Source organism: Pelobates fuscus, chromosome 4 (assembly GCF_036172605.1).
Source record: "Pelobates fuscus isolate aPelFus1 chromosome 4, aPelFus1.pri, whole genome shotgun sequence".
NCBI classification, from domain to species: domain Eukaryota; kingdom Metazoa; phylum Chordata; class Amphibia; order Anura; family Pelobatidae; genus Pelobates; species Pelobates fuscus.
The window spans coordinates 58,514,851-58,537,273 of NC_086320.1; the positions used below are offsets into that span (position 1 = coordinate 58,514,851).

Consider the following 22,423-nt stretch of genomic DNA (forward strand, 5'->3'; position numbering starts at 1 on the left):
TTAAATTAATCACTAAGGCTGTTCCAAAACACAAGATATATTTATGCCACCCAGCTATCTGTCTACTATAGCTTTAAATATTCAGTTTTTGTGTGAATTTTGTATATATAACCCTATCAGTTACATTTGTAACTGTAGCAAATAAATGATTACTCATTTGCCTCCTTTTTTGAAGCTATTGAGCCCCAGTTTTGACACTAAGGCTGCTTTGGTCCCATATTTAACTGAGCTCTTTGTAAATATTTTTTTTTCATTATTAAAGAGACACTGTAGGCACTGTAACTGCTTCATCTTATTAAAGTGGTTATAGTGTCTGGACTTCCATTGTGTCATTCTTCCATTCAACAATAAACCATTTTTAAATGTTATAATGCTAAAGGAGAGTATCCAGCAGCCCACATCCCCTCTGTGCTGTTTGGGTTACTCATGAGCCTAAGCAGCAAGGGGCAGTTGTGATTGGCTGAGAGTCACAGCTTACTACTTTCAGTCTATCACAGCGCCCTTTGCTGGTATGAATTGGTATGGTTAGAAAGAAGAGTATAATTTCTTCCTTAGTCATAAGGAAGGGGCCAGGCTGTGGTTGGCCTGGGTCCTTCATTAAGAGTTAAACTGCTCAAAGATAGTTTAGCACTGAATGGTGGACAATGCCAGTGGACTCTAGGCACTACAACCAATTCAATGAAATTGTTATACAGCCTACAGTAGTGTGTGTTCCAACACTCATTTGGGTTGTTGCCCGTCACTCAACGGGGAGTCTGTACAAGTGTTCATTCAATATGTAGTGTAATCATTTTTAGATTAACTAATTTAATTTGGAAGACAGTGTTCCTTATTTTTTCCCTGTTTCTTTTCCAAAGCTACATTGAGGTTTAATCTTCATTTCAATAAGTTCCGAGGGGTATAGACACTATGGATTATGTATTTACTTTGTCTGCATCTCTCAGTTCATTACAATATGTTGTTCTCGAGCACTTTGCAATGTAAGAGTTTGTGACTTACTTTTGCAGGTCTTCTGATCAGGGTTCAGAATGTATCCTTGTTTGCATCTACATATGTAGGAACCCGGTGTATTGATGCAAAAATGATCACAGCCATGATTTGTAGTGGCACAAAGATGGGGAGCTGGAAGAGAGAATATAGTCTAGTACTCTTCAAAGTAAGGGATACAATATACCAGTTAATCACACCTAGTTTGAAAAGCAGTATTATTCGTTTGATCTCAACTGTGGTACAACAAAAAATACATGGCAACAATCATTTGCATATAGACAAATATACACCAAAACAAGTGTTAGCTTAGATCTATGCTTGTTGTATTTAATAATGTGATTGAAAGTCAGAAGTAAAGTCAATAGCTCAATTCCCAGTAAAATGTAAGTTAAAGGGACACTATAGTCACCAAAACAACTTTAGCTTAATGAAGCTAAGTTTTGGTGCATAGATCATACCCCTGGAGTCTCACTGCTTAATGTTCTTCCATTTAGGAGTTAAATAACTTTGTTTATACAGCACAAGTCAAACCACCCCTGGCTGTGAATTACACAGCCTTCATAAACACTTATTGTAATAAGATATCTAATGTTTAAGGACACATGACATGTGTGACATGTCATGATTCCCTTTTATTCCAGAAGTTTGGTCCTTAAGGGGTTAAACTTTATTTATTGAACTTTATTTATTGAACAGGCTGTTCAATTTATCTCCTGCTCTGTTGATAGCCTTCTGGAATCTGCAGCAGACTCTTGCGTGTAATTAAAGTAACTTTTACAGAGCAGGGGATAAAAATCTCTAATGTGAGTTAACATCTGATTGAAAATTAAACCTTTTTTTTTACATGCAGGCTTTGTGATTCACTGCCAGCGGAGAGGTGACGAGGGCTGCATGGACAGAAACAACATTTATTTAACTCTTAAACGGCAGAGAATTGGGCGGTGAGGTTGCAGGGGCATGATCTATACACTAAAGCAGCTTTATTAAGTTAAAGTTGTTTTCCTACCTATAGTGTCCCTTTAAGATTTGGCACAGTAGTATTACAGACATCATATGAGCAGATAATGGAAATGAAAGCAAAAACGTATCCCTTCTTAAAATGTATTAGCACTGGGAGATTGAAAGGAGTCGAGATATACACTAGAAATGAACAAGGACAAGAATGTTAGTTCAGGGTGTGACGTCAGAGCAACAAGAGGGGAATTGATGGGCTGGTGAGAGCATGTCATTAAAGAAATACTAGTTTTGCTGCTTGATTGAAGTCATCATTAACAAAAGTGTATTCCTAACGCTATAGTTTCCCTCAGCCATAAGGCTAAATACAGTAAAACAAACAGCGCACACACAAAAACACAGTTTTACATTTTACAAGGCTACATAAAATGCCCAATCTGATGATGTAGTTACACTATATGGCCATATTGTGGTAGGTCCACTACTACATCACTACATCACAGTACCCTAATATCGGTGGCCTTTTCAGCTATAAGGCTATTGACTCAATGCTGTTCTATGGGGATTTCGAAGACGCTGGACATCCTCATGCAAAGTGTGATGACGTCCCGAATCGTTTCACATAGTTAAATTCCGTATAAAAGCAGAAAGCACCTGTAGTGGCTGTCTGAGAGACAGCCACTAGAGACAGTCTTAACTCTGCAGTGTAAACGTTACATTTTCTCTGAAACGGCAATGTTTTACATTGCAGGGATAAGGGGACAGTGATAGTGCACCTAAGCATGTGGTCTGGGTGCCTATGGTGTCCCTTTAACAATGACTGCTTGAACAACACAATCAAAGCTCATCATGTGATAAATGCTTTATACATTATAGTACTATATTGACTGAGAATTTAACACTAATAAAAAAAACTAAATGCCTAACTTTAAATAGTAGCCTCTATCTTATCCCTAAACCTTATATCTTCTAATTAAATATACTACGCCTTACTATAAATACTACTAAAAAAAATATCCATAAATATTACACATCACCTTAAAAATGTATCCAAAATCCACCTAAATGCTACACCAAACCCTAACACTAATTGCAAACCCACAATCTTAAACTTGTAATCATTCTCAATCGCATCCCAAAACGTTTAAAAAAAAAAGAAAACTCTAAAACTTTAACAGTAACCCATGTTCACATAACTGTGTCAACGGTTAATGAATCAACCTGCGTTTACTCAAATGAGGTTACACGCTGAATACACGGTTGACAGATTGTTTTCCTAACGTTTCCCATATTTTGTTAATTATGAATAACTTCAAGTATATTTTTTTGTGTATTTCACAGAAGTTGAATAAGGATACGTGTTTGTAATTCAATTTGAAGTTCATATCGCCTCTCCAATCTTTGGACTATCGCCAGAGAACAACTCAACCACACGTCTCTAAGGACCCATTCCTATTTATTGATGTAACTTTTTCCGATGAAGCTACGCAGAGGGATGGACGTCCCTGTTGTGATTTTATTTCAAGGGTTTTCCTTGTCTCAGGTTATGCTACTGTGCCTGTGGTCAGAATTCAGCCACACATTTCTGATGGACCTCCCAAGCCCACTTTTGGGTTAGCAAAATATTACTTTACAATGAGAATATCTTCGAACACTTACCACATTATTTTCTCTAATGAGATTTTTTTTTCTCGTACTACAATCAACTGATGGTTTCAGGTTTAATTATTCTAGCAGATTTAGAGATCACAGACACACCAGGAAAAGGACACAGAAAGAAAAGAAAAAGTAATGGAAGAAATAAGAATCAAGAGGTGGCCACACACATAAGTCCCCCGCCTCCCACAATTATATTATTAGTTCAAACAGGGTAATTGCTGTTACAGATATATGGTATTTCATTAAACTATGAATTTACGTGAATGAAATCCAAATGTCAAGACTGAGTGAAAGTTGGGACTAATCTTGATAATTTCTCCAGATTAGCCTTTTTTTTGCTTCGGTATTTGTAATACTTGGAAATTCATAGTTTAATGGATATCTCTGTTTGTTGCAACAACAGTTTTGTTTCTATTATTATTGTGATTTTTTTGGTGATTGTACATGATTGTAATTTGCGGGTATACCTGTGAAAACGTATGATGTACTTTCTTAGACTGATTTGTTTTATCAGCAGTTTATGTATTTTAGGTAACTGATTATTAATTAAGATCAGATTGGGTCTTGCATCAATAAATGTCAAATATAAATGTTCATTAAATACTAAAATAACCAGCAGAACAATAATCAGCTGTAGTTGTTTTGAATTTCAGTGTTACATCATCATATGTAAAGGAGTTTAGAATTTAAAGATTCTAATCTTTCTACGGGTTCAGTAATTACAGTATAGGTTTTCTTATGAACGTAAGAGAGAAAAACGAAACACAGAAAACATTTAGCTCTACTAAAACAAAAGTACATTTTTGCATGAAAAAAAAACCCAATGTGTTCATGACTTCCATGACCATTGAACTTATCGAACAACTAGCCTAGTGCTAAATTATACAGGAAGATGGGGAGTGCATACTGTATTACACTTAATTTGCATGTGAGTCTTGTCCCAGAACATAGGGAAAGACATTTTTTGAATTGGGTAAAAACTCTGTGTATCCAGATCTGTACTTTAACTCTTGGCAGAGTAAAAGCTTTTCTTTCTAGTCCTCTTGTTAACTTGTGGCACATTCCTGGCTGACTGGCAGGTAAGTGAAAATTAAGGGAAAAATTAAATTAAATAAGATTACAGGTTAGTCGGCTTAGTGAAACATTCTCAACTAGGCAAATTACAGTTTTGCATATCATCTTTATTCTGACACAGCGTAGAATAGAATGTCATATTATGGCATCCTATATCTTTCCCTTGTGAGCCTGATCACAAATGTGCAATGCAAGAGGCCTGCGCAAACACATAGGGCAGAATGTCATATGCTTCTTCAGTTTCCAATCAATCTTTGAAATGAGGACTCCTTCATAAGATTTAAACTGACACTTTACACTCTATAACCAATACTGTTCCCTGTAGTGGTGATGGTGCCAGGAGTCCCCTGACACCATTCCATGGTAAGTTTTCAAACCATATTGGAACAGTTTGGCCCTCCTGCCCTTTCTTCATGTTTAGCTATAGCAGAAGTTCACCTTTCACATTAGATAAATCAATGTCACCCCTGTTTGGACAGAATTAATCTCAGCCAATAAATTCAATTATTAAATGGAGAAGTATGGACATCCACATTTGAGATATATGAAGAGGCACTCAGGCAAGAAGTGCCTGAGAGTCAGGGGACATTTGGCACCATAACTACTACAGTGTCCTATAGTGGTCATGGGACTTAGACCACGCTTTAATGGAACACTATGGACACCAACATAACTTAAGCGCATTGGATACTGATAAGTTTTTGGTTCATAATTATGCTCTGACTTTTTTTCACTGTTTAAATCTTTTTTAAATCTCTGGTTATGTTTTTAAAAAAAAAAAAAAAACTAAAACAGAAAAATGTTTTGCAGCTTTCTGCAGCATGACTTTGCCCCTGAGCCTCTTCACCCTTTTTCATAAAACACCTTCCTGATTGAAACTTAAACATTATAGCTCAGCCAATAAGAGATTTGTATGGACTCCACTACTGACTTGACTTAGTCGCACAGACACTTACTTTTTGCATTGTATGTCAAAGTCTAAAGGCTAAAGAGAAAAGGGTAACACAATAAGATGGCAGTGATTGGCTGTAGGAGGGGTCATGTCAGCAACTTAGCCCACACTGATCTCTCATTGGCTGAGCTGAGTATGTACCCAGAGTACATCTAATAAGGAAATCTGCTTTGTGGAAAAAGGGGGTATGGCTAAGGTGTGGAGTTATGCTGCAGAAAGCTGCAGGGCTTCTTTTTTTTTAGAACAAACTACAGAGATTTGAATGTGAGAATCACCTATCACATGTGCTTACATTGTGTTGGTTCCTGTGTGTGCTTCGGGTGTATTTTTAAATGAATTTGGAGATAAACAGCTAATGATATTGTGGATGGTGGAACTAGCGGTGATATGGGGAGAGTTAGAGAGCTAGTGACAACAACAAAACACCTTGGATCAAAACCTAAAACCTGTTTCTAAGCTTTCATGGTGGCGAGTAACATTTAGCCTAGGCTAATAGCTTAGAACTTCACATTTTGAGCAATGAAGAGCATTCTAAGTAAAATGTTGACTTTTGGGAGCATTTCCCAATTAGGTAATTGAATGGTTTCAACACTCTACATGAAAATAGGCATAGATGATTGCCATGAGAGAAGTCTTTATTATTGGGATTAAAGAAATCAAGATAATGATAATGATAATAATTCAGCAACGTAAAAGACTAGCAGAAATGACAGACAAACAGGCAGACAAAAAGACAGACAGACAGATAAACATAAAAAAATATATATTTTTTAAAACATCTGTCAAGCTATAAATAAAGCAATTTTGTCAGCTGAAAGTATAAGCAGAATTGTCATGCGATAAAATCATACATTCATGCATTACAATGTCCCTGAACTTGAGATTAAATTATTTTCCTACCAAAAATATTGACTTCAAACAGTCCAAGTTGTTAACATATTAAACCTACACTGACATCATCAATTTACTTAATATTAATCATAGAGTTCACATGCTGAAAATTTCAGTCGCATTGCTATAACATTCCAGTTTCCATTTTAATATGATATTTATAATTCAATATATTAAAGTATGTTTTTATTTTTAGGGACAAACTGCATAAAGACTTGGTTTTATATACCCGTTTTATAACTCTACTGTTTAATTTTATTTTTTTCTTATCAGGTCACCTTTAGAAAGGTAAATTACCGGTATATTGGTTTCTGATTTGTAAAAAAAAAAGTAACAAAAAAAAATGTACTTTTAGAACACTAGGCAAAGACATTTGTGCCAATTTGTTAAAAAAAAACTACTAGGAAACCATGTTTGAAAAATAATGTTCTTCTACAACCAAAGTGGTTGTAACAAAAACCTGTATATGAGAGTTATCCAAATGGACCAAAGTCCATTACTGTGCATGTGGAAAATATTCGGTTTGGTTCGGCATTTCAGAACTCGGGCAATTCGGTTCGGCACTTCGGAATTTTGGCACTTCAACACTTGGTACTTCGTCAACTTCAGAACTTCGGCATTTCGGGACTTCTCTTGCAGCCGCTTAGTAGATAACTCCCTAATTCCCACGGTACTAGGGAGTTATCTAACAAAAGGCTGAAAGACCTAAATTGGTCGTTCAGCTAAATTTACTAATACTAAGTAAGAATTACTTAGTATTAGTAAATAATCTGCCCCTACTCGTGTTTTTTTTATGTGTGTTTTTTACAGTGAGCAGCCACAGGGCATAATTTACTAATACTAAGTACTCTTTACTTAGTATTAGTAAATTTGTCTGAAAGACCAATTTAGGTTTTTCAGCATTTTAGTAGATAGCTCCCTAATACCGTGGGAATTAGGCAGTTATCTACTTATTCAATCCTGTCATTCCATTGACTGGCTAAGTAACTTACATTTTATATGAATGTGTATAACTTGATTGTTGTAAGTGTTGCAAATGCTTACAGCTGAATCCGGCTATGTTTGTATACTTTTTATTTTAACTTGTATACAGTGTAACATTCTTCTTCTTCCACTGGGTAGGTATGTTAGTACTTTGGCAATACTGTGCTTCAGAACTTCGGCACTTCAGAACTTCACAAATTCGGAACTTCGCAAATTCGGCAATTCAGCTATTCAGACATTTGGAAATATCCAAATGTCCGAATTGCCCGACATTCACAACGAAACGAATTGCACATGTCTATTTGATAGTGTTCGACTTAAGTTAAAATAGTTTGATAAGTGGAAATGTAACCATTCTAAATAGTTCTTACACACATATTTAGAAACATGGATTATTTATGGAACATTAAATTAAGGGTTTTGCATTTTTTAGCCTACTAATATACACAAATTGAATGATTACTGAAAAATGCTTAAAAAAATATGGTCTTACCACATAGCTTATTCTGAAAAACTGAAGTCAATGTTTCAATTTGGCTAAAGTTTGCCACCAAGAAGACGTGCTCTTCATGAGGTTCACTTCCAATAGATTTCAAGGTGGTCATGTCTACTCGGCCAACGCCGATGGCAAAAATTAATATTCCGGAATTCCTAGTTTTCGCTGAAATTTCAGAAACTGGGTCCTGCGGCCTCCCATCTGTCACTATCATGGCGATTCTTGGCACATACTGATTAGAAGGTCGAGCACCTTCAGCTTCAGAGAAGGCAATGTTCAATGCATACTGAATGGCCAATCCAGTCATGGTGCCCGTGGCAAGGTGCATCATCCTCTTGACTGCTCGCTCAATATCAGATTTTTTCTTATAAGTCTTTAATGAAAATTCATTTTTGACTGTACTTCCATACTGTATTAGACCCACTCTGGTTGCCTCTGGCCGTATGTCAAGAAACTTTAACACAGTGATAAGGAATTCTTTCACTTTTTCAAAATCGTATGGACGAACACTACGAGAACTATCAATGATGAAGACCAGGTCCAGTGGTTTATTTTGGCAAGCCTCTTCTGCAAGGAAAAAACAAAGATTGCACTTATCATTATGCATTCTGCGTAGAAATTATGAAAACCATTAAAGTGATTGTTGCAAAATGTACACATGCTACATAAGGATTGTCTGTTTTGCCTTATACTTGTAAAACCATTTCATTTCTACAATTTATTTTCCATGACTGAAGGACATTGACACACACCATAAAGAAGCAGTAAGATGTTTTTTGGGATGTCGCCAAATACGAGGCTCATTCTAACAAAGTCTACATGCGATTGTGCTCTGCTGATCCTAATCAGTCATTCAACATTTTTCAAGCTTAAAGGGGATCCTTGAAGGTTCAAATTGTATTGCTGGTTACATGTACCCTTTATGGATATTATTCATTTAAAAAACAAATTGGCTAAGTGTTGTTTTGTGAAATACACAGAAGGATTCACATTATTTTGTAATTGGTGAACTATTATCTCATGTTTCGTGTAGAATCAAAACCATATGTCTCAGAACACATAATCACTATAAAATTATTATTATTTTGGCATTCTATTATTAGATGTATCGTGTATTTGTTAACTCTTGGTTTATTAATTTAATGATCTATAATAGAACTCATTGGTACTTATCAAGGATGTTTTGGTCAGTTGAGCCAAATGTGTGTTATTGATTAAATTGAAATACAGTGAAACACACAATGAAACATTTTTACACAAAGCCCTGAAATCAACTATAAGTATTGTTTGCAAGGCAGGAATTTAAGGATGGGTTTTATACTTATGAACCCAAAGTTGAATTGAGCCAATCTGCTTTTAATCGTTTTCTTCCCTGCACATTTGGTGTGTTCTGTGTGTCTACCAAGGCACATGAAAATCTTGGCTGTACATAATTTAAATGCCTGAGCAGATATTGTAACTATTATGGATGAGTTTTCAAGGTGTATGGCTCTAAAAGCTCTTTAACAACTTCCGAGAAAACGCCCAAAGCGTTTGGATCCCATTTCTTTCCCCTATAAAAAGGAGTTGAACAAAATGTTTCCCTCTCAAGATAAGTAAGCTGGTGATTAACTCCATTAACATCATATGTGTTTAAATGTATATACTGGGGGTAACTGTCAGGTTTATTGCTTTTTATGCTTATTTCAGGAAAATCGCCAGTTGAAAAGTTGTAAAGCTGGACATAGTTCCCTGAATTCAACTTGCCAAGTTTAAAGCACGAGCCATAAATGCTGTCTTGTGTACTCACTAAACCACAAATTCCGGAGACATGACAATAGAGTTAGAAATTTTAGGCCAAAATAGACAAATTGGAAATGTTCTCTTGTTTTCTCGTAAAATCTGAAATTCACTAAAAAAAACTAATTGTACTGAATATAAAAAAAACTACAAAATCACTGGTGCATAAGGGACACCAGCAGTGGTTCCCCACACTCGACGGAAGAATGACGAGCCCGAAGTTAGGAGCTACAACAGGATAGCTCTCGAAACCCAACCCCAATATCCCTAGACCACCCCACCGAACCCGGGGACCACTGAGTAACAACCCGGAGACTCACACCAGAAAAGACCGACTCGGACTAACACACTAGACCGGGACTCTAGGGCTACTTCAACTGGACCATACACCCCCACCCCCAGCCGCACTCGCGACTTGCACAGACCCTCCTCCCCTACCTCAATAACTCCACCGCACTGAAGGTGCACCGGACAATACAACCGTAGACCCACAACTGCAAATAAATAAGGTATCAATGATTGATGGCTATCTTTGTAATTTTCAACATTCACCGCTGTACTACAACAATCCATAACGAACCCTACGTCGGTACAAACCTGAGTGGATGGAACTGTGGTACTCCACCCCACCCCCCACCCCTATTACTCTCTGTATCCCTTCCCTTGACTATTGATATAACCACAAAACCGATAAATAAAGAATGTTAATAAAAAAAAAAAAAAAAAAGATTAACAGGTTACATACCAAAATTCTAGAGTTACCTTTTACCTCAAGGAATACACCTATTACGGTGTTTTCCGGTTTTGAATTTTTATTGTTTGTATAAAAATTAAAAAACATTGACGAACTGCGGCCTCAAGAAAAATAACAAAGAAAGAAAAGATGGGGCTTCCGAACATCAAATGTATTTCTAACAAAACCATCATCTTCTTTCTGTATCATTGAAATGCCATTGTACCTTTTGAAGCTCGGCTTTTGCACAAGCCCAAGTACTGCTTACAAGCTGTATTGTCTGTCAATGCAAAAATAAAGAATGATAAAAAACAAAACAAAAAAAAACTACAAAACTGATTATAAAATATCCAAGTTGTGATTATGGCAGACGTAGATATTTTTTTTTTTCCCCTAATCAGCTATAGTTGCCTAAATGTTGCCATTTGGTTTTCACTTGACCACAATTCTGTGTTTAGTAAATAAGCTAGTCAAAATTAAGACAGGTAGGCACACTCAAAAGTGCTGATATAAAACAATAATCAGACAAAAATAAACAGTCTAATCCTGGGTGCTCACTCGTATAAGGCCATATTCCCAAAGGCCAACGGAATTATATCTATCACTTAGACAAGGAGCACAACCACAAAATGTGTATGAAAAATATTTTATTAAATGGGTCACAATAGTAGGCTCCCATTAACTATATCAATGAATGAAAAAGACATAAAATGTCAAATAAAAAGTACAATATAACACATACAGGTGTTAGAAAAGCCTGTAAGCAGACTGCACAATGTATGAATCACAGAATACAGATATCCAAAATAGCCATATGAGAAACCAAACAGTAGTAATAATAAACCCCAAAATAAATTATATATACAAAGAAAAAAAGCATACCAGACCTAGTGAGAAGAAGGACAAGGATCAACCAAAAAAGCCCCCAACGTTTCGGCAAAACTGCCTTTATCAAGGGAGCCTTTAGTAAATAAGCTGTCAGTGTTCTAGTGAAGGGCTAGCTTATATATCTAGAATTAATGGTTTATGACAAGCTCCGTTACCATGGTATGCTCTGTTACCAGTCCAGTAGGCTATTATTTCTGTCTGCAGAAGAGAACAATAGGGTTAAGAAATAAAATAACACGGGCTTATCATATTCTGTCCAGTATGCTTCCTCTATTGCTGGATGTTCTGTTGGAAATATAACTTATTCCAACGAGCAGAGCAACAGAAGAATTCTAAGTGAGCAACAAAATAATCTAGAAAGAAGATATATATACCGGGTGGCTTGCTGAGTTCCCATCATCAGTCAGCCAACAGCGAGTTAAACTAGTAAGGGTCTAAATATCTAGGCAACATAAAGAACCTTTTGTATCTGTATCCAAAGTTAAATTGAGCCAATCTGCTCTTGATCGTTCTTTTCCCAGCACATTTGGTGCGCTCTGTTTGTCTACCAAGACATATTGAAATCTTGGCTGCAATTATTGCACTTCAATGTGGATACAATTTTGTAGAACCTGGCTGACAGAGCTTAAAGGAACACTCCAATGAAAACTCTTTTTTTTTTTTTTTTTAAGAAAACAATTTAATAGATATAACTCCAATAAAAAACATGCATGGATTTAAATAAGCGCACACCTAAAGCTAAAGTGCTTTAGGTGTGCGGAGTGTCCCTTTAACTCAAATAAAAGATATATACTGTGCCGAATGGAAGAGGAGGACTATGACATGCTATAAAAACTCTTTATGCCTAAGCTTAGGTTCTATTTGACTCCAAGTGGGGGTCTGTAGAAGAGAATATACTTCATTATCAGAAAAGGCCAGCATGGCATGAGGGTGTGCATTGGAACTGTACTTAACCCCTTAAGGACACATGACGGAAATATTCCGTCATGATTCCCTTTTATTTCTGAAGTTGTGTCCCTTAAGGGGTTAAAAATATTAGTTTTCTTCATAAATATAAGCAATCTAAAATATGCAAAATAGAGGACTGGAATAATTAGGGTGTTCCTGGGCACACCAAGCCCTTGGGTATGCCTATAATATGCAGTATAATAAAAAATATACTGTTCAATACACTACCTACTGGTAGCAGAATTAATGTATGAAAAATATATTTACTGTACTAAAAATGTTCCTTCTTCTTAAAAGAGTAAAAAAAAAAAAAGATTTGTTAGTGACTTGTAATTACTGTAAAACATCTCCTAATGATGTCTTTTACCTACATAATTCATAAAATAAACATTTGTCATTCTTAACGGAAAAATCTTCAGCCTAATCGTTGCTCAGCATTTCCAAAATTAGAAGACACCTGTATTACCAATAGGATGTAAGATGATTTAAAAAAACAAAAACATTTGGCAAGAATCTGCAATTGCTAGAAAGAGTCCTTTCATGAAATAAAACCGGAGTCAACATTTACATTTACTGTGATAGGATTTCTTGAGTAGAAGACAGCTCGGTTAGTATTTACATACCGGACTGAATAAAAAAAGTGTGCACTTCAAACATAATAAAGACCATTGCAATAAATCAGCAACAGTCTGTTTAATATGTTTTCAACCTGTTTCCCCGAGAACAACCTCCTGGTTTCAACAAGAGTACAAGACATGATTTAGAAGGTAATAGAATACAAACTAGAGATTCCAGTGTTGAATATATAAATTAACCATGGGTGCATTATCCCTCAAATGTTTCATTTTAGTTAAGACTCTGAAACAAATAATATATTACTATTTTTTTCAATTGATTTAGAGTCTTAACAAAATTGAAACATTTGAGGAATAATGCACCACTGTAATATATATATATATATATATATATATATATATATATATTATTACAATGTTTCACACATATTTGTATTAGAATAAAAAAATTCTGCCTTCAAAAAGAATGAGAACACATTGGGAGCTCTGGTCTACTGTTGATGGTGGAAGGATGGGTTAGAACATAATTTTTTGGTTTAGATTAACAATTAGCATAAGAGCTAAAGGTTATAGGCAATAGGAGTAGTGACATGTACATTTTAGGGAAAGGAGTTATATGTCTGAAACCCATCAATCATGTCCAAACTCGAACAGCAGAATCAAAACAACCTAAACCCTTATGGTGAAATTCATTTTGTATAGGCCAGGAGGGAACGAGTTGACGCCATGATGCAGGAGATGGCCTGACTCCATGAAAATGTAGAATGAATATCCATCAAAGATTGAGCCACTGGTTTAGTTCACTAAAATGTTTTTTTTATATTTGTAATTGACTAGCAAAAAGAAAATCTTTGACTATTTTCACTGATTTAAGGATAAATCTGCTGAGCAGATTTGGGGGGAAGGAACAATGACGTAGGATGCAGGCACGCCTACGCACACCTAATCCACGAGGAGTACATCGCGAGGCTGAGTGAATAAGCGGCTTGTTGGTGGTCCAGTGAGAAGGGCTGAGCAACTAGTGGTGCAGCGCAAGAATCCGCAGAACTTTGTTGGTGGAACCGTGAGGTGCTGAGCAACTAGCGGTGCAAGAGCAAGAACCCGCCATACTATACAGTGCCTGGAGTGTCTGGAAACTCTGATGCCCTGAGAGGCCCCGAGTCCCTGGTAACTGTTGATAAGAAAGACGTCGGAGGAGACGACCAGGGGACTCAGGGTTGGTTCGGTGGATCCTAAGGGTGGAGCCCTGCTTGCAATAAAAGGGGGAGGGGGAGGAGCAGTCAGCTTGCAGACATTCTAAGGAATCAGGCAGACTGCTGAGCAGGTTGGAAACTACGTCATTCTTCACCTGAGACAAGTGGGGAACGCAGTGAAGGGGAAGGCTGAGGCATGGTATTCTGATTATGCTTATTATCTATAAAGACCGTCCCTATTGATAAGTAGGCTCTACCTTGGCTTGGAGGAAAATATAAAAGGAGAAAAAAGGAGAGAAAGATCAGGAAGCTGAGGGAAAGCTATGGATTGAAAAGAGATAATCCTGGTTATATATTGAGTGCTTCCTCAAACTTAATAGAACTCTCATTAACTTTTGTTTAAGTAACATTCCTGTTATTCTCTTCTTATGTGCCGTTGCACTATGTTTTTTGTAATCTAAATTGGTATAAAGGGCTTAAGGGCTTAATACATTAATACACATTTTTAGTACAACGATTCATAGAAGTAGCATTGAAGAAATAAGAGATCACAGATTTTTTTTCCATGAGAAATTTTATAAACATAAGATAGATCAGATTTACATAAATAACTAAGAGAAAGGGTGGAGGACACTAATGGATGATAAAATCCTTATGTCAAATAATAATAAGGAGCAAATTGCTGATATAATAGAATTATATTGGAAAGAAAACGAAGATTTTGATACATCACCAATTGTTAAATGGTGCGCTTTTAAAAGCGTTATCCGAGGATATCCAATTAGTATAAATGCGCAAACAATGAAAAACAGACCGAAATCTTTATCTAAATTATATATCAAATTAGATTATCTTAGCATGATGACTCATTTATCTCCATCTAGGTCTATTTCTAATAAAATTAAAGAGATAGAAATAAAAATTAATGATATGCTTCTCTTAAAAGTGAATAGGAATTTGGAACTTTTGAAAACCACAGTATATGATTGTCACAATTACTATATGACCCAACACACAGAAATATGTAATACACAATGAACAAGGATAACGTATACCGGGCCTTAGAATGGCCGGACTTAACGTAAATAAAGAATAGTCAAAATACTAGCCAAGGTCAGGGACACAGAAAGTGACACAACGAGGAAAGAAGCCAAAATGCGTCCACACTGTATGCAGGCGCAGGGGACGTGACAACTATAAAGGAAACAAGGCCAACAAAATGTTAACTAATAAAATTAAAGCCCGGCAAAATAGTAACTCTATTAGTAAAATAAGACAAGGTTCAACATTCTTTCAAATCCTAAATCAATTGGAGCAGTATTCATAAATTATTATCAAAATCTCTACAACTTGCCTGGGAAAAGCTGTCCTGACCAGATAATGAAATATCTTGCAAGTAAACATCTTCCCCAACTAAATTCTCATCAATTAGCTCAATTAAATAAAAAAATAAAAAACTCCTCATGAGATTCTACAAATCATTAATAAGATGAATAAAAATAAGGCCGCCGTGCCTGATGGATTTATTGATATATTTTATAAAATCTTCAGATAAGATCTGATCGTTCAAAGATTATTAGACTGTTACAATGTTTTTATGACATCGGGAGAAACCCCAAAAGAAATGCTGATAGCAAATATTATCCCCATTCTAAAACCTAATACCCCAAATTAATCTATAACTACAGACCTATCGTGCTTGTAAATATAGATTACAAAATGTATGCTTCTATACTTTCAAATAGACTTAAAGAAGTCATTACAAATCTGATATCAGAAGACCAGGTTGGATTTATTCCTGGAAGATCAGCATCTAATCACACTAGAAAGCGCCTGAATATATACGAAAAACATTTTTTTATCCAAATCTCATTTCATCACTCTAGCTTTACATGGGGACAAAGCTTATGACAGAGTAAATTGGATGCTTATGTTCTACGGATATATATTAACAGCAATTATGGCATTATATTCAGCACCGTCAAGCAGAATTGTGGGTGGAGGTATTAAGTCGGACTGGTTTGACATTACAAATGGCACCCGACAGGGGTACCCTCTTTCTCCTTTTTTAAAAAAAATATATTTTGGTATCAGAACCGTTAGCTGCTGAGATTGGATTAAATAAGAAAATCAGAGGTTTTGAAATCAATAATCAGGAACTGAAAATCAGTCAGTATGCGGATGATACACTCTTAACTCTAGCCACCCCCTACACCTCTGTCAATGAACTTATGGATATAATACAACAATATAGTCACCTGCCTAATTACAAACTGAATGTGCAAAAGACAGTGGCTGTTCCTATGTATCTCACAGGTAGAGAGTTCAAACTATTGGATGACAAATATGGCTTTAACAGGAAAAAAACTCTCTTAAATACCTGGGCATATATATACCATTTAACCCCCATATTATAGTTAGGACTAATTTAATTCCTTTAATCAAGGAGGTTACCCATCTCCTAAATCAATGGCGCACATTGGAAATATCGTGGTGGGGCAGAGTAAATACGGTAAAAGCATTTATACTCCCGATTATCTATATTTTAAGAATGATTCCAGTAGCTTGGCCCCTTTTATGGTTGAAAACCATAAATAATATTTATAGTAATTTTATATGGCTTAATAAAAAGCCAAGAATAGGAATAAATATATTATACCTACATCAGAAGCAAGAAGGGATTGCCATCCCTAATATTTTTATTTATCATCAAGCTGCGCTATTAATGCATACCACGGTAACGTTAAAGCAATTTAAAAATCCACAAAACTGGTATGAGATCAAAAAAAAAAAAAAGATATTTTAAACCCATACAACAAAATTAATTTGTTCTGGCCAATACATTTAAGGATAAATAGACTAAATTTAGAAGAAAATAACAATTTCATATTAAAACCTCTCCTAAACGTCTGGGGTAAATTTAAAAGACAAGCACTTTTAAAAAATGATATTCTTCCAACTCTCTCTATTCATTATTTAACCATATGGATAGAAAATAAAGATATAAAAGTCTGTCAATCTCTTGGTATAAAACATTTTTCTGATTTGGTGAAAGAGTCTAAATTATTGTCGTTTCAACAAATGCAATGTTTATATAAACTTCCGAATGAGCAACTATTCACCTATATTAGAATTAAAAGTTTTCTCCTGTCTAATTTACATTTCAGGTATGCTTCAATTCCAGTATTAAAGTTTAATGAATTAATTAAAAATGACAGACATTTCAAATCATTATCCAAATGTGCATCGATAGTTAGATTCCTCCTTAGGCCGGCTATTCCCCAAGCGAAAGTTAATTGGGAGAAAGATCTGCAAATGGAGATAGACTTGAAAGAATGAAAGAGGGCACTTCAGACAGTATATCCTGCTTTTCACTGTCTAAATATCAGGGAAGCACATTTTAAGTTTATGAATAGGTGGTACCTGACTCCAGAAAAGATGGCAAAGTTCTCCTCTCCAGACAATCAAAAATGTTGGCGTTGCGGCTACGATAAGGCAGATGAAATGCACATCTGGTGGCATTGTCCTATTATTAAAAAGGCTTGGGAGACATTTCAAAATAAAATAAATAATTTAGTTGGCGTATCACAGCAGTGGCCCCCAGAGATGGCACTTCTGCATTTAAATTTCCCTGAAATTACCAAAACTCACAGAAATCTTTTTGATTCATGCTTTAATTGTTTTTAAAATGGCCATAATGAGAAACTGGAAAAAAACTGAAATAGATACATGGCCGAAATCTATTGAAAGGCTAAGAACCATTGGGGGAACCTACTTAATGTATTATTATGTGTGGTTTATAATTTAAGTCATTGCGTATTCTTTTTTTTTAGGCTTTTTGACACACGCAAATTATTATTATTTTTTTTTATTTTTTTATCTTCTTCTCCGTACGTTCTCATAGTCTTATTTGTATGTCTGTCATAGGTATGTTGGACTAATGCAAACACATAAGCATTGCAATTACTATAAACTAAGTCCATAATGTATGTTTATATATCTATGTTATGTCAACTGTTAATTGTTTACTGTTGATTTTTATAACGTGAAAACTCTATAAAGAAATATATATAAAAAAAATAAGAATAAATCTACTGCTTGCAAGTTTTAGACATATTTTATATAATTTAATAATAAGTAGATTGTATATTGTTGCTGATTTAAGAATAACCATAAACTGATCCATCGAAGAAATTGAATCTTATGATGGACTGAGTGCTGTGACTACAAAGGCTGGAGTCTGGCACGCCCAGCACACAGGTTCCTTGGACTCCAGTATATCATTGTAGGGATTCGAAAATCTCTTGGATTTGGATATATCTTTTTTTCGATTGTTAGTTTTGATTTTGTAATTTGGTATTGATGTTATGTACAAGAAACAGTATTGACCTTATTCAATGGATTTGCCTTGATCATATTCGTGCATATTCTGGATATCTTATTTTTTTGTGGCATATATCACTAAGGTTGGATGTACCTGTGGTATGAACCATGAACTGGATTTTGCATCAATGTTGGTAAGATTACATTTGTCCATGTAGTAGACATCTGAGAGATTTGGATTCTCTGTGACCACAGCCTTTTGGTTTGTGGACACATTGTACCCATCAATTAGTTGGTGACCACCCACTCCCACAGGTGTTGAATAACACCACTATTTAAAGGAACACTATAGCTGTATTCCTAACACGATAGTGTCCTTCATCCCGTGCATCCCCCCAGTCCCACGGGTTAAATAGCCCTTTCAACCCTGATTCCAGCACCGATGTCCTTTGTGCTGGGTAGGGTTTCTTCTCCGCCTACGTCAGTCGATGTTTTAGATTGCTGGTGTAAGGAAAATGGGACACTGCACCTAGAGCACTTCAATGATATGAAGTTGTCTGAGTGCCTATACTGTCTCTTTAAATTGTTATATAGAGTATTTCTCCAATATCTGGTTATCCTTCCTTGAGAACGGCCTTGCAAAACATTGGGAAGTACTTTTTTGTTGTGATATCAGTTTTTTTTCTTTTACCTCATTGTTGAGATCCAAGTGACTAATATGTAGTTCAATGTGTTGTTGTACTTTCTTCTAACTGTTCTGTATAATTTTTTAATTACATTGATGTATTATGTGTGTGTGTGTGTATATATACATATATATATATAAGAAATACAGTAATACAATACATATTGTAGCCATTTGTGCTTTTGAGTAAGATATCATCATTAGTATGCTCCTATGTTGTATTGTTCCCTATAGTAGACCAGCAAATGTTGACACACATAGTCTAGTGTCCTACCATCCACATAGAAATGGTTTATGGGTATGATTATTGGACCCTGGATTACTAGATCAACAACATCACAAACAACGTAACCTGGAACTTATATTTTTAGAAACACAATACTACCATACTCTTAAAGGACGAAGAACATACATGTATAGTAATTACCCATTAAGGTTTCAATCGCAATAGATACTGAAAGTTAATGAAAACACAGTGTAAATGATCTTCTAATCATCTGTACTCACTTAATACATTGGATTGCAATTCTAACTCATTTTTAGTTGCTGATTGACGTTTTTCTATTGCCTCTGCAGCCAGAAATAGTAGCGTTGAAAGGAAGATGAAGTTGTTTATGAGTTTCATGGCTGGGGAAAAAAGACAATAAAGTAAATGTTGTGAAAATGATCTTTTCACCTAAAATAATAATCTCACATTAGATAATAATTATACACGTTCACTGTCTGGAAAGATCCAGCCTACCAGTACACATATTATGGTAAAGTCTTTTAATCTATCTTTATTAGATGGACATTCCTGATAGAGTGTTAAAAATGAAGACCCTTGGTACTCAACTGCACTACCACTGCACTAGAAGATTGTACATGTTTTACAAGACATTTTGTAGATTCATTAACTGATAATAGTGGAAAACAGTTATGGATCCTAACACACAAAGTACAATTTTTGACTGAACCTTAAAGGGATACTATAGTGCCAGAAATACAAGGCTGTTTTTCTGGCACTATCGCTCCCCCTGCCTCCCCCCTTCCTCGCCCTCCTCCGTTTATTTATTTACCTGATCTCAGATTCGATGTCCCTTGGTGCTGGGTCGCCGCTCTGCCCGTCAGACGTCCTGCAACAAGCGGGCGCTAATGGGCATGTGCGGCAAATGCCGTGCTCATTACACCTCCCCATAGGAAAGCATTGAATCAATGCTTTCCTATGGGGGAAAAAGCTTGAGGACGTCCAGCGTCAGATACCGGACCAATGGTCCGTTAGGATCCATGAAGCCCTCTAGTGGCTGTCTGGTAGACTTAGTGCTGCAATGTAAACATTGCAGTTTCTCTGTAAACACTGCAGCACTAAGTGCAATAGGGACACTGCACCCAGAAGTGGTCTGGGTGCCTACAGTGTCCCTTTAATTATTAAAGCTATGCGGCCATAGAGTCTAGACCTTTTAGGCACACTCATGTCCCCAGGATACCTCTAAACAAAGACCAGTTGGACGGATTTCATAGTGTCAGCTAATAACTGGTGTTTTGATTCTTTGAGGATATCCACTACTCAATGATGCCAATAGCCAACCTCTGTACAACATGCTCTACACCACCCAAAAAGTAAAAGGGGAGAAAGGAATGGTTTCCCCGTTTCATACCCCATACAATATAATCCACACCATTTACACCACGTGTCACAGCTATAAAAAGAAAGCATGATAACTTTCTTATTGGATTATTGTAATAAAAGTCAGTTCTTGGAATAAAGAATATGGTTTTGTCTGCATTAAACATTATGCAGCTCTCTGTATTGGGTCATCTCAAATTTAAGCAAATTATACTGTCAATCCAAAACCTCTAAGCTAAAATCTCACAAAGCAGAGAAAAGGATAAGGTTTTATCGGCACTCCTCTGTGCTTTATACACAATTCATTTTCCGTTAAAATGTATGAGAGCAGGCTCTTTTTCAACAGAAGCATTTGAATTTCCAAAATACTTTAAGGTAAAGTGATACTTCTTGCAAAATAATCAACATAATTTATTGAAGTGGTTATAGTGCAAAGAGCCTGTTGGGACAGTCAGATTGTATTTTGTTAAAATGATTTCAAGACAACAAAGAGCCCACCCTCATATCATGGGGCATTGTATAAGAACATGTTACCTTCCTCATAATGCGTCCACTGTGTTTGAATAGATACGCAGGATTTGATCATTCTGAATCACCAGGAACCCTTTTAGAGTAATTAAACTGATATTGGCTCTCTGTGATATAAATATTATGGACTCATGATAATAATTTACAAATTCCTCCAGATGTCTGAAGGTGAGGGGCGCTCTTTGGGGGCTGGAGACTACTTGGATTCTTTATCAAAAAGCTTGTATTTATTTGGTTTGACAAATAACAACACATATGCTACACCCATGGCGTCCTTGCACCATGTCCACTACAGTAAACTTGTGTGGGTCAAGGAGCTTGGAGGTGTCCCTTTTAACAATCCTAATGTTGAGTTTGTTTACATTCTGCAGTAACAGACAACACAAAATACAAGCAGAAAAATAGACATTTTGTAAAACTTTACTTAAAATAGGAGTTTGTTTGATCTTGGAGCATTTAATGCTTGATCCAAGCCTTACATAGCAACGTATCCAAAAATCTTGGCAGGATCATTTTTCCAACAACTGCAATACATTTTCAAGGAATGGCAGCCTTCTCAACAAACTGAACTTTCAAACCACTGTCTTTGTTCATTAACCATTAAGAAATATTAATGGACGTTGCAACTGTGGTGGTATGTCTTTAATTCCCCAAACTGTCTGTGGTTATGCAAGCTACTTCTAGAAGGTAAAATGCGATGTCTTTGTGGACCCAAATACAAGACACTTATTCTTCAGAATATAATGCTATGTTTATTATATGTTCTAACTGGCAGCCAATTACATCCACTGCCTGTTTTTTACATCAAGAACTGGCACACAGTCTTGTTTTCTTTAGTAGATCGTCTGCTTTATAAATAAAAAAAAATGAGACACCCATTCTTCTATTTCTCAAATGATCGACCAGTCCCCACCTATCGACCAACTCCGTAACATTTACATTACCAGACAATCACTGAAGCAAAGGTTTCTGAATATTAGATGGGAAGGTAACATATCCCTTAAAAACTAAACTATGACATGAAAATGTAGGTGAAAATCCAGTGAAGAAAGAAATGTGAAGTTTTGACGACTGGCAGAGCAAAACTGAATTTAAAAAAAAGGGTAAAACAAGACCCCAGCTTTTCCGAGCTTTTAAGCATGAATTTTAAAGTTGGACTCGACTC

At 35.9% G+C, this 22,423-nt stretch overlaps 1 protein-coding gene across 2 annotated transcripts in view; it reads right to left on the bottom strand.

Annotated features, from left to right (window-relative positions):
- The window catches only part of MATN2 (matrilin 2), a 95,577-nt gene that overhangs the window by 67,208 nt on the left and 5,946 nt on the right, over nucleotides 1-22,423 (bottom strand). For both annotated transcript variants that reach the window (XM_063451216.1, XM_063451215.1), the window contains exons 2-4: nucleotides 19,632-19,751; nucleotides 7,998-8,567; nucleotides 1,000-1,122 (exon numbers count right to left, since the gene is read on the bottom strand). In XM_063451216.1, the coding sequence (XP_063307286.1) occupies nucleotides 1,000-1,122; nucleotides 7,998-8,567; nucleotides 19,632-19,749 (811 nt within the window). In that variant the 5' untranslated portion in view covers nucleotides 19,750-19,751. The remainder of the gene's footprint in view (nucleotides 1-999; nucleotides 1,123-7,997; nucleotides 8,568-19,631; nucleotides 19,752-22,423) is intronic.